This window comes from Electrona antarctica (genome assembly GCF_951216825.1).
Source record: "Electrona antarctica genome assembly, chromosome: 9".
Lineage (NCBI taxonomy): Eukaryota > Metazoa > Chordata > Actinopteri > Myctophiformes > Myctophidae > Electrona > Electrona antarctica.
In genome coordinates this window covers 54,425,462-54,438,959 of record NC_136790.1, presented here as the reverse complement: position 1 = coordinate 54,438,959, position 13,498 = coordinate 54,425,462, and the positions used below count along the sequence as shown (strand labels likewise).

At 41.7% G+C, this 13,498-nt stretch overlaps 1 protein-coding gene and 1 long non-coding RNA gene across 2 annotated transcripts; one reads left to right on the top strand and one right to left on the bottom strand.

Annotated features, from left to right (window-relative positions):
- Nucleotides 1-357: 357 nt before the first annotated feature.
- On the top strand, nucleotides 358-2,110 carry LOC306929639. The gene is made up of 3 exons (XR_013790818.1): nucleotides 358-507; nucleotides 1,241-1,323; nucleotides 1,681-2,110. It is a non-coding gene; the product is annotated as an uncharacterized lncRNA (long non-coding RNA).
- Nucleotides 2,111-12,100: 9,990 nt separating this feature from the next.
- LOC306929105 (uncharacterized protein) lies at nucleotides 12,101-13,277 on the bottom strand. The gene is made up of 5 exons (XM_079509499.1): nucleotides 13,213-13,277; nucleotides 12,954-13,030; nucleotides 12,678-12,861; nucleotides 12,350-12,426; nucleotides 12,101-12,205 (listed from the first exon to the last, which is right to left on the bottom strand). Exons 1-5 carry the CDS (start codon nucleotides 13,231-13,233, stop codon nucleotides 12,184-12,186), a joined length of 381 nt encoding a protein of 126 aa, XP_079365625.1. The 5' UTR covers nucleotides 13,234-13,277; the 3' UTR covers nucleotides 12,101-12,183.
- Nucleotides 13,278-13,498: the final 221 nt, after the last annotated feature.

Sequence of the window (13,498 nt, the reverse complement as noted above, 5' to 3'; positions counted from 1 at the left end):
CCAACCAGAGGGCTCTGAGCCTCTGACGTACTTTGCAAGAGCCCAGAGTCGAGCAAAGATGGACGCCGCCATAACAACAGTAGTGAATGAGTTGGAACATATTTCTTTTCTAAAAGATGAACAATCAGTTGCCCTTAAGGCTTTTGTTGGGAAGCGGGATACTTTTTGTCTTTTACCGACTGGTTTTGGTAAAAGCCTGATTTATCAACTAGCTCCGCTCGTCGGCAAAAAGTTAGGACTCAGTGAAAACCCACTGGTTGTTGTTGTCTCTCCGTTGCTCGCTCTGATGAAAGACCAGATTAGCGAAGCTACCAGGATGGGACTTACTGCCTATCAACTCGGAGTCCACGACGACGCTGAAATCCTCAATGGCCATGCACAAATTATATTTGGTGGCCCGGAACAATGGGTGATGAAGAAACAGTGGAGAGGCATGTTTTCTTCGGATTTTTTCAAGGCCAATTTAATGGGTATTGTCGTGGATGAGGTTCACCTTGCATACAAATGGTACGTAATGTTTGCTAAATATTCTCATGACTAACGTCTATGTATTGTTTGTATTGTTTGAACTATAAACTAGCAATGGCAGATTTGTCTGGAACCAGGCTAGCTTATTGTGGCTAACAGAAGCTAACAACACCAATTCACCAGAACAAACAAAGCAAGACGTGGGATTCACGTTGATAATTCTTAACATTTAGTATTTGCTAGTTTTGGGTACAAGTATTGGATCGTACTTGTAGTGATAGCATAAACTATTCTAAAGAAAGCTGCAAAGAAAATGCTATAGCATTTCAAATAATTTATAGTAGGCAATGTTCTGTATTCAAGGTTGTACTGTATTGTTACATCTTGTTATCTTGTATACAGGTACATTATACTTATACATAAGAGTAAAACGAATTTTGGCTTAGGCTTCCTTCAGACAATCATCAGTATAGACAACAACAGTAGAATAGTGATAAAAAAACGTAAAATAATAAAGAAAGGGAGGGAAGGCAAAAGGGACGAAGGTGAAAAAAGAAGATTCAAGAGCGTAATGTACATCCATCAAATGTGCATAGTCTTGTCATATTGTATATAGCAGCATTAATGTATGTATGTGCAAATAGTTCTTGGTATATTGTATATACCAGCAGCATTTTTCTTTCTTTATTTTCCCCAGTGGCTGCAAATAGCTTGTCACAGTGTATTCTCTGTCTGCAATTGATTCTAATTTAATGTTCTGTTATTTTCTCAGGGGACTGCCCTCAAACAAAGACGCAGTAGCTTTCAGAGAGAGTTTTTCGAGGTTGAAAGAATTGAGAGGGCTCGTCAAGGAAGGTCAGTATATCTTAAAAAGAAATGCACACAATGTAATATTTTCTCAACCACGTGTACCTTAGTATTCTTTTGAAAATGTGAATTATACTCCAACATTCTTGGGTTGTACATGTGTGAAGTAAATTTTGCCAATTGTAGATTCAAATGGTGTAGACAATTCCATATTGTGACTAGCTGTAGCTGAACAGTGTCATTAACTTTGGTTAGAATATATGTTGACGGATGGCAGTGTGATCAGTGCAATTTTGTTGTGTGTGTGTGTGTGTGTGTGTATATATATATATATATATTTATATATTTTATTAAGCATTTGCATGTTACAAATTAAGCTGACGGTGCAATTATTTGTCTTTTCAGGTACACCTGTGCTGGCACTGACTGCATCTGCTGATCTCAACTCCAGGAATTTGGTGAAGAAATTGCTTCTCATGGACAATGACAATACAGTAACTCTAACAGTTAGCCCCAACCGTACCAACATCAGACTGGGATTGATTTTTGTCTCTCAGGAAACGCTAGAATGCCTGGATTGGGTTGTGAGAGAGGTAAAGGACAAGGGTCTTTCCATGTCTCCCATACTTATCTACTGCAGGTCAATTCCGGCACTTGTCAGAGTTTTTGCTTATTTCCAAGGAGAGCTGGACACGGATGCATGGGTTGAAAGAGACCCTGAACAGAATCCAGACAATCTACTGATAGGAATGTTCAGCAGCCAAACAGACGACACCACCAAAAGCCGAATCCTGTCATCTCTCTTTGGCGATGGGAGTTGTAGAGTTGTCGTCGCAACAACAGCTTTAGGCTTGGGCTTAAATTTTCCTAATGTACATCATGTGATAATGTATGGGGTACCTGAGGACCTTGAAGCTATTGTTCAGCAAGCAGGCCGGGCAGGCAGAGATGGCTCACAGTCACATGCTGCAGTGTATGTGGTTAAACAGCATAAAAGGACTGATGAGGGAGTGAAAGTGTTGCTACTGAAATCCAAAACTGGATGCTTTCGAAAGGCCCTATACAGTAGGTTTGAAGAAGGTACTACAAGTGTGGAGCCAGGACATCTATGTTGCACCTATTGTCACTCTATATGTTCTTGCCCCAGTGTAGTTTGTGAAGAATTGACACCCAATTATGAGATGTTTGAACTGGATGAGGTTGCTACTAGATCTAGGCAGGTACTAAAAGAACATAAATTGTTGCTAAGGGAGAAGCTGGAGGTTTACCAGGAAAGTTTGGTTCCTAAAAATGCTGTTCACTTCTAAAGTAGGCTGCACTGGCTTTGGTACTGAACTCATTGATGCTGTTATCCAACACAGCCCTAAGATATTTGACTTGGCATATATAAGATGCAATATTCCTGTGTTCTTTGAGCGCTATGCAAGGCAAATTCTAAAAGTAATTGACGATGTATTTCACGACATTGACATTGACATTGACTTTGAGACCAGTGACCCTTCGCCCTTGGAACTGCCAGATATGTATTATACTGGCTACTTTGATGAGGCAGATGATGTAGACCAGATGCATGCACCACTCAGCAGCTCAGGCTCGTCAATGTCATTGTCAGGAATCTCAGGAGTGTCAGAAATTAGTCAAATGACAGAATGACATTTTTGTTATTCTGCAGAATGTTTGCAAATACATCATTTAGTCTAGAAGGTGCTGCATCATTACCTGTCGGGAGCAGTTGTAGATCATGCATTTGTATTAACCCATTTAGACCTGATTGTACTTCAAAAAAATGTCTTCCAAATCAAGACTGTCACAAACTTTGTCATGTCAAGGACCGCCAGAATTATATGTAATTGGCTGCTGACTCCCATCTGAAAATGTTGTTCCAAATGTACATAATTTATGCAACTTGTGTAAATGGATGATCACATTGAATTGTATAACCTGTATTGCCAAATGTTTAATAAAGTGTCACCTTTTCAAAAGCTTATGGATATTTCATTTCAATAATTGAGCAAATAGTTGTTATAACGTTGGTTCATGGAATTACAAAGACGATAAATTTAGAAAGTGAGACATTTATGGTATGATCTAAGAGCCATGTGTTGCATTGCATGTGGAAGAGAATCCATGCTCATCACGTCTATAAATGCATGAATCCAAATGAAATGAATATAAGGGCACAGTCACACCACACTTTGATTCTGAGGGCGGATCAGAAATCTTCACACGGCATCAAACCACTCCATTACAATTGAATTGCATTGGCAGAATCCGTCCTGATATGTAGAATAAAAATGCATTGTGACTGCCATTATTTCAAGGAAAAAGCAATGAATTGAATATACGGTCAATAACATTCTCACTTAATTGCAATCAATGTAACCAAGAGTAATACAATGGTCTCTTCAATTTGAATAGAATTAATAACTAATGTTTGTTTTGTAATATATTGAACAATGACAGTCAACTACATTAACCCATTGACCTGAGGACATTTGACATTCTACAAATGTCTTCTAAATCCTGACAGTTTTCTGAAAAACTTCATGTTTCTATGTTAGTGGTTCTCAACCTTTTGCATGTCAAGGACCCCCAGAATTATTTGAATTTGGCCGTGGAGCTCCATCTGAAAATATGTTGTTCCGGGGAACCCTCCCAGAAGCAAAGATTTGAGTTAAAAACGTTCGCTCTGAAAGAATATATATTCAAAGATTTGCGCCACATTTTCTAGATTTTGGCACTCGGTGCCGCGCTATGAGCTTGTAGATCTGCTATTTGTCAATATCTAAAGTATAACGATGCTTAGAACACCAAAAGGTGGTTCCCGTCTAGAGGTTAAATATCTGCAAATACAGGGATACCTTTGGCAAACCTACAAGGACAGGTGCTAGATACCTTGAAGGTCATGAGACAAAAACATTGAAACCTTCAGTAGCTTAAACTGTTATACAAGTGAAGACTGTGACCTCTTTCTGAAAATACAAATGGGAAATAAAATGGCATCATGAATATTATGCATCGAAAATCGAAATAATAAATGCAGAGGATGTAATCAAGACGTTTTTATTAATCTGGTCAGGTACAAAAGTGTATAATTTACCAGCAGTTTCCAAAAAGTACGTTAAAAGTATGTACAATAAACACAAGGTGCATGCAGAAATCCTGAAACTAAAGACGTGTACAGTAGATACCCTTGCTGTCTTTTTAAATAGGGGTTCTCCTCCACTCTCTGAGCTTGTTCTTCATCCACTTACAATAGTCAGCATAGCGAACATTTTGAAACAAATCCCTACTGAAGTTAGGGAATGCACTGAACTGTCTTCCGACTTGGCATTGGAATAATTGTGCCTCCCTAAACACCTTAACCAGGGCCACAATGTCGTCTTTCTCTCCAGCTGCACGGTGAATGCCACTGGGAGTTGACAGTTTCAGCTCCCTGTCAGTTTTGTCCATCATCTGCTTGAGGACTCCTATGGACTGGCTGATCCTAGATGCTGACCTCTCTGAAAGATTAGGCCCTAGACCCTTCAAAAATGATTTCAAAAAACCGTTTAGGTGTTCTAGGTGCAGGTCGAGAGGCATGTTTTTACCTTTCCCCCCCCTACCATTCCAGAATCTGTTCCAGGTCAAAGAGTGAGCCATTCGAGGGGATAGTGTGGCTTGGAGCTGCACAGTCAAAAGAAATGTACTGTACGCATACTGTGTGTGACCAGTATGTACAATCTCATTAGCCTTTCACCGTCACCCTCTTTCACTGCATCTAACATGTCTAGCAGGAAAAACCCAAAGCTCATTCTTGCTTCTGTGTGCTCCTTTTTGTGGTCCCGTTCCGGAGGCGTCATATCCATGTCATGAACGTCCTTCTCATGCCTTGATCGCTCTGACCTGCTTGTGAATGTTCTTTGACACACAAGGTCTTGCATGCGGCACGGAAAATCGGAAGTTCTGAAAGAATCTGGGTCATCATCCAAGTGGAGGTAACAGTCGACACAGCCTGCTACCATGTCAGCCAGCCACTTCCGCTGCTGATCCCTAGTTCCAGCGAGAACTGCAGGTGGAATGAAATCGTCTGGGATTTCTGTCAAAACATTAAAAGGAATTCTTGGTTGACAAAAACAACAGTACAACAATAATCACAACAGTTCTTATACATTTTGAAGTATATTCAATATACTAAGTTGCATTAATTTGACTACTGAGACATTATGTTAGATATAATGTTATTAGATATAAGTTACCTTTTACATCTGTCAAGCCAAAGTGTTCCATCGCAGCTGCCAGGAACAGTGCAGTTGTGTCTTTGACAACAAACTGTTTGTAGGCATTGTATGCCTTCTTTGGTCCCTGTTTAGCATTGCTGCATCTGTCAATCAGAAATCTGGATTTTAATTTCAATTCAAAATATTTTTCATTCAGTCTCTATTTCTCTCGCTCACCCCCCTCTCACACTCACACACACACACACACATACATATTTATTTGAGTCTCTCGGTCTCCCTCACTCAACTCACGGTCTCTCACACTCAAACATACAGAGTTGTATGTGTCACTGTCTCCCTCACTCTACGCACCCTCTCTCTCACAGATACACACACAGTGTATTTAGAAATGTAATAACACAGGGGCAGTTGTTTTACATTGTGCAGACTTAAAATACTGGAGTACATTTACATGAAGGGCAGTGTGCATTGACTGCCCACTTTTGCTTTATGCAAGTGTATTCCAGAGACACACAGGGTTCCTTTTTTTCTCTCTCATGACTAACCTCATGTTAATTTTTGTTCATTCTAATTTACAACATTTTTGCAAATCTGTGGCATATAGGGACATAACCCCTCACTATAAAACAAATATCTTATGTGTGTCCTCAACGTCTTCTGCAGAACGTTAACAACTGCCCACATTGTGCTATCCATACCTCCTCCCCTGGCAAGACTATTAGTCCAGAGGCTTAGTGCACTTTTTTAGGAGAATAGTGCACTTGCGGATAAAAGCGCCACATTTTGTATGAGGCTTCTTTATGTCATGCTAAAGGATTTTAGCCTAGGAGCCCTTGTCAAATATCTATTTTAAATATCAAATTGCAAGACTATCAATATCAATGAAATATGTGAAATATGTGAAAATCCGCCTAGTATTTTTCAGACTATATACATCATAAAATGATCAGATTACTTCCAAATGTGATAAAGTTGACTTATTTTGACATTATTAAAGTCACAGAACATGAAATATCATCAATAACACCTTTATTGCAATGAAGAATATGCATCATAGTGCGAAACATGTTATAGAGCTGTGCACATCCTGCCTAGCTGTCACAATTGCATTTGCAAAGTGGGGAACAGTCAAAATTTGCATTGCTGCATTGGCAGGTATACATCACCTTTACAGGTGCATCTGATCAGCTCTCTGCAAGCTCTGGAAACCTTTGGAATGGTCAGTAAACTAGCACCCATGACCCTTCTTCCTTGGCCCATAGTTTTGTGGAGAAGGAATCATTTGATGGCTTTGTGTGCTGGTGGCCCAGATGCCTGCTTGGTAGACTGCCCGTTTCACATGTGAGTGCACCCTGGGTGGGAGGTCATTTCTCTATCGTTCGATTTTGTTCACAGAAGAGTTATTTTCTTTTTTCGTTGATGGAGCTCAAAGGACTGGATTTGTCGTACAAAATTACTGTCAGTCTTTCAAGCTCCCGGAAGTGCTGGCAGTCAACATCTAGTTGCTGGAAGGGATGCTTTGCCAGATTGACGAATGTTTCTGTCGCAGGCAGCATCATAGGCTTGCCAGGTCCGCCAAGCTGACTTCTTACCCTTTCCATTAATAGCCGGGGAGCGGGAATAGAGATGAACCTGTGATGTCATGACATACTTTTTATTTGTGTTTTTTCTATTAACTTGGTCATTATGGAACACAGAATGAGAGGTCTGCTCTGACCAAATGAATAGAAAAAAAACACAAATAAAAAGTATGTTATGACATCACAGGTCCTCTCAAATTTTGGGTGACTGGCTCCCCGGCTATTAAGGCATATGTTGTGTCACAACCGGAATATGCGTGAAACATAGGCAGGGCTCGAGATTTGGGTTCCCCTAGGCTATTGCAGTCTACCAAGCGGGCATCTGGGCCACCAGCACACGAAGCCACCGAGTGATTCCTTCTCCACAGAACTATGGGTGGGTTAACTCTTTGAGCGTTTCAAGGATTTCTATATAGTAGGTAGACTTCTCTATGGCCAGAATGGCGTTTTTGAATGATTTATTGAAAATTCTCTGTTGTGAATGTGTGACAACGAAAGACCTTCAGAGAAAGCTTGACTTGTCTGCTTACAGGAAAAAAATGAACTGAGTTGATAAAATGTTTAGTTCTTGTGTTGGAAGCCATTTAAAAGAGCCTGCATTTACACTGTTTCTGTTTCTAGGACAACCAAAAAAAGTTATGGCCAGTTGAAGTTTTATTTTCTAAAGAACTTTTTTTCTGCTGGGCGTACACACCCATGCCATATCTCATTTTAAAGGGTGAGTTGTCTAGTTAAAAAAAGAAAAAGAAAAAAGTTTCTCACATGTACCACTGTAGATATTTTGCCATCTATAAATAGCATGGTCAGTCATGATCAATCTGACCTATCCAGCTAAAAGTCCCCATAGCTCTGAAATTGGAACATCATATAAACTCAATTCTTTTTTGGGGTAAAATTAGACATTCTAACGCACATTTTGATATATACCATGTTTACATAGTCTTACCAGTACCTTGTCTATTCATGCATGTATCTCAAAAACCTGTTATGAAGAAACACAGTTTTGATAAAAAACACATCCAAGGACATTGTTTTGATATGACTTGGTGCCCATGATATGTATCAAAATATAGACTTGAATGTATACTGTATTATAAAAAAGAAATTGAGTTATTACCATCTACCGTTACAGAGTAAATCACAGTTGAAACTTGCTTAGTCATATACAATAAACCTCACAATAGTGAACAAAATAGTCATGACAGGTCTAACTCATTGTAAAAGCGTCTTTTATTTTTTACGACTACTAACATAATAAAATGATAAATATTACAGAAAATAAATAGGCCTACATACAAAACAGTTACTCCTCCCCTAGCTCTGATCCATAGCTCTAAATGCGCATTTAGAGCTATGGATCAGAGCTACTCCTCCCAAATGTCCCCAAACCCAGTCCTTGACGGTGTGTGTGTGTGAGTTAACCTGACTCCGCCATATGGGGCAGCAGAGTGTACACTGTGTTCCCCCCTCCTGCTCCCATCTGGGAACTCTCAGGCAGACTTGATGCCCGGCCACAAAACGGCCTGGCCAATCAGCAGCAGCTTCTAGCAACTTCTAGCAGCAGCTTCTAGCTTCTACTAGCTGCTGCTGATTGGCCAGGCCGTTTTGTGAGCAACTTCGCTTCTAGCTGCTGCTGATTGGCCAGGCCGTTTTGTGGCCGGGCATCAAGTCTGCCTGAGAGTTCCCAGATGGGAGCAGGAGGGGGGAACCCAGTGTACTCTCTGCTGCCCCATCTGGCGGAGTCAGGTTATGTGTGAGTAGGCTAAATAAAAAAAACACCCAAAAACTGCCCCCCCCTGAAATGAATGAATGAATGAATCCGGTTCAGTGTCGGAGAACGCCATCGCAGTCTTGACTCTTCATCCTCCTCCTCCTCCTCCGATGCCAGTTCTAAATATATAAAAAGAAATAAACATTTTAGCTGTAGTCACTGCACGCTACTATTACATGGCGTTTTACCCGGCTGCTGGCGATCAATGATTTTATTGTGCAGTGTCTTTGTGGGCCGAGTCGTGGCATGACAAATACAAATAGATGCTTGTATAAGTAGTATCACGATAAAATAATATGGCAACGTTAGAATGAAACACCAATGAGTGATCGGTGGTAATGTAGCTAGCTGCCCAGGGTATATCCAGCACCATTGCGTCGCAATCATCCAGCAACATTGGTACTGGCTATTGCCCGGGCTTGTGGCCCGGCCAATAGCCAGTACCATTTGTGCAGTGTTTGTTAGCAACTACTACTAGCCAACAGCCAGTGGAATGTGGTGACGTGATGGTGCTGGATATACGCTGGGCAGCTACATTACACGCGATCACTCATTGGTGGTGTCATTCTAACGTCGCCATATTATTTTATCGTGATACTAATTATACAAACATCTATTTGTATGCCACGATGCCACGATTCGGCCCACAAAGACACAGTACAATACATTCATTTGATCAGATGTTTTTGTTAGCTACGTCGATCACCTATAGTACCGACCCTTGTTATATATTCTCCGACTATGCCTGTCACGATGACTAAACCAGTTAGATCTATCCATATATGGTTCTACCACATCTATCTGATATCAGCACTAGGTCGGCTCGGGCCAAATATAGGGATCGTCTTACTAGACATGTCATATTAGGGCATTTTCGAATACAATAAAATTACCTTTTAGCGAAGGCATCAGCCTTGGTGGTAACTCCGGTGGGGAGAAGAAAAAACATTGCACACGTGTAATCCGCGAGGGTGGATGTTGCAGCCCGGCCAACGGTCTGGGACTGGAGAATGCCACTCGACACGGATGGATCATTTTTCAGATTGTTTTTTTTGCGGCGACTGCAAACCTGGCTGAAAAACTCTTCCTCCAGTGCCCACCTCGGAGGAGTCAACCAACCCCCCTGTTCACTGGGGGCTGGGCGTCAGTTTCCAATAGGAAAGCATACACGTGTGTCACGTGACACGGGAATTCTGGGAAATGTAGTTGATATTTATGCTCAATACTATATACAGAGGTGCGGACCGAATTAATATATTGGTATTAATAAAAAAAGAGAACTACGGAAAATCACGTACAGGGCAGACAGAACTAATGCAAAACTCCACGTGTTTTCCAGTAGTAATCTGTCTAAGGGTTAAGGAAGAAGGGTCATGGGTGCCAGTTTGGCTGACCATTCCAGAGGTTTCCAGAGCTTGCAGAGAGCTGATCAGATGCACCTGTAAAGGTGACTGTAGTGTAGTACCTGAAAATGCAGTAATACAAATTTGGACTGTTCCCCACTTTGCAAATGCAATTGTGACCAATATATTTATCCGTCCGGCTTCTCCTACAAAACTTGGCAATTCTGCTCAGCAAGCCATCCTGGGAAGCAGTATAGGGGAAAGCCTCTCGGAGGCCATGAACACCCTTTCTTCATACCTGAAGGACTGCCGCCTCAAGCTCAGTGTTGAGAAGACTGTAGCAACAATGTTCCACCTCTACAAAAGGGAAGCAACTCGCCAAATCAACCTCATGGTCGACGGTGCCCGGCTACAGTCCCAGTCCTCACCGACATACATGGAGTGAAGCTCGACAGAACACTGTCCTTTAAACAACACCTGGACAGTGTTAAGGGAAAGCCCGTGCCGCACTGATACAGCATCTAGCTGGCACCACGTGGGGAGTCACCACAAAGACACTGCGCATCTCCACCGAGGCCCTAGTTTTCCCTGCCGCTGAATACTGTGCCTCAGCCTGGAATCGCCCCAGCAGAGGTCAGGCGAGAAGCAGCCACACTGGCCCTCACTCGGAAGGCACAGTTGAGCAAATCTCACCTCCTCCACAAGGTCGTCACGGAGACACCACAGCGTACGCATCTCAAGTCCCGGCGGCCCTTTGCCACACAGGCCCAGGAACTGGGCCTGTGTGTATAGTCTGGGCCATAGTCTGGGCCATAGTCTGGGCCATAGTCTGTAATGGGGATCCATTACAGACTATGGAACACGTGCTGACCAGCTGCCCCACATACCGGCCACCAAATAGTGATCAAGGCTTAATTGACCTAGACAATGACACACTGGACTGGCTTGCTGCAATGGAGCTGAAGGTCTAAGGACATATACGACAGAAGAAGCACAAACAAATTCTACATGCCACAGGAATCCATCTGCACTACATTGCCTCCGCTCACCTGTCATATGTATTGTACAAATATTGCTTTTGTGTGCCATACTGTTATTGTGCAACATTTTCCTGTGACGCAAATTATATCACAATTTCCACATTCACCGACCCCTCCCCTTTTCACTTCACACACACACACACGCACACGCACACGCACACGCGCACACACAGCAGCACGGTATGGTACAGTACAGTATGGTACGGTAACGTAACGTACAGTCTGGTACAGTACGGTACAGTAACATACAGTATGGTACAGTAACATACAGTATGGTACATTGCAGTACAGTACAGTACGGTGCAGTACAGTACAGTACAGTACAGTACAGTACAGTACAGTACAGTACAGTGCAGTCTGGTACAGTACGGTACAGTACGGTACAGTATGGTACAGTACAGTATGCTACAGTATGGTTCAGTACCGCACCCAAAATGTAGTCTGACTGAACAAGTGGGCACCCTGCACAAGTGGCCACCCGGACAACTGGCCACCTGGATGGTGTGGCGCGAGACCGTCCGATGGCCGGTCGAGTTATAGTTCATTTGTATGTATTCTTCATTGCAATAAAGGTGTTATTGATGATATTTCATGTTCTGTGACTTTAATAATGTCAAAATAAGTCAACTTTATCACATTTGGAAATAATCTGATCATTTTATGGTGTATATAGTCTGAAAAATACTAGGCGGATTTTCACATATTTCACATATTGCATTGATAATAATGTCTTGCAATTTGATATTTAAAATAGATATTTGACAAGGGCTCCTAGGCTAAAATGCAATAACTGACCCTAACGAACCATCATGCAAAAAATTACGCTTTTATCCGCAATTGCACTATCCTTTCACTAAGCCTCCGGACTATATGCCAATTTCATGTTGTCAGGACTGCATTTCACGTCCCAGTGTGCAGTACTACAATTCATTCAATATCCAGACATGTTCATGTTCAGTTTGCAGGTGACAAATCACTGTGAAAAAAGAATTACAGAATATCTGACATCACATAAAGTACATACAACACTTTTCCGATGACGATATTGGTTGGGGGGGGGGGGGGGGGGGGGGGAACTGAAAATGTCCTAAGTAATGCGGCTAAATAAATTGCAACTTACTTTAACATGTTCATGTTAGCAACAAGAGTCCCATGATCTTTGGTCGACGCATCCTTGAAGAACACCTTATGATAGATCTAAATTTACATAAAATAAAGTTAGAAATTCAAGTTTATTTTACTATGGTATGTCCAAAGTAATGACTGTTGTACTGTATGTCTATGTCTTGTGGTTCAGGTTCTACTTTTTAAAGTGTGGACAGTATCATTTGAATTAACTATCACATGATGTCGTTTTGCACAAGAGTTGGATAATTAATTACAAAAAAAGTGGTACCATGTAACATAGTCGATTTAAAATTACATATCCACTATTTAATGACACTCACTTCAAATAGATTTCTGATGGCATGCCAGTCTTCAAACTTGAAGTGCATGCCCTCCAGTCTTTGCTCTGGGGTGTTTCCCTGTACCATGGACCACTGGATAGTCCGGGAGTTTGCCTCTGTCAGCCGGTCACCGCCAAAGAACACTGGGAACACCCCTCTGAGTCCTGCTCGCTTTGGCACATACCTTAGAATACACAGAAAGGAAGGCTCAAAACTAAATCAAGAATCTGTCCCCGCTTGGCAATAAGTGCAATAAGTGACAGTGGAGATACTTACTTGTTCTGAAGTTGGAACAGCACTTCAGTCAATTCCGTGGTTAAATTTTCATTTTTGAATATGAGACCCAGGGGATACTGTGAACAAAGACAGACATTCATATATAAACGTGCTAGACTTGCTAGTGGATTACACATTATATGAAGGCATGTTACATTTTGTTTTGCCTGGAATGGCCAGACAAATAGACGAACCCAATTATTTATATCACTAGCAGATTTGTCAGTTTTCCAGGCCACATGTAGGTCACAGTACTTACATCAGTGGAGCGCTGTGCCATTTCATCTGAGTACTGGTGTGGTATGTGATGCACTACAAGCTTTTCAAGGGGTTTGAAAGCATCCAGGTGACGTGAGCATTCGACTGCCAAGGACAATGAACTCCTTCCGCATGTGTTCTTGCGTTAGGACAGATGGAAGAGAGTTACCAACGTCGTAGTGAAGGAGGTCTTGGATTGGTCTACGATTGCTGAGCTGGAATATGGGAATTCTGTCGCGTACAGCCATATGGTGAATCCAGTGAAAAGACTGGTTGCTGCTTTTTTG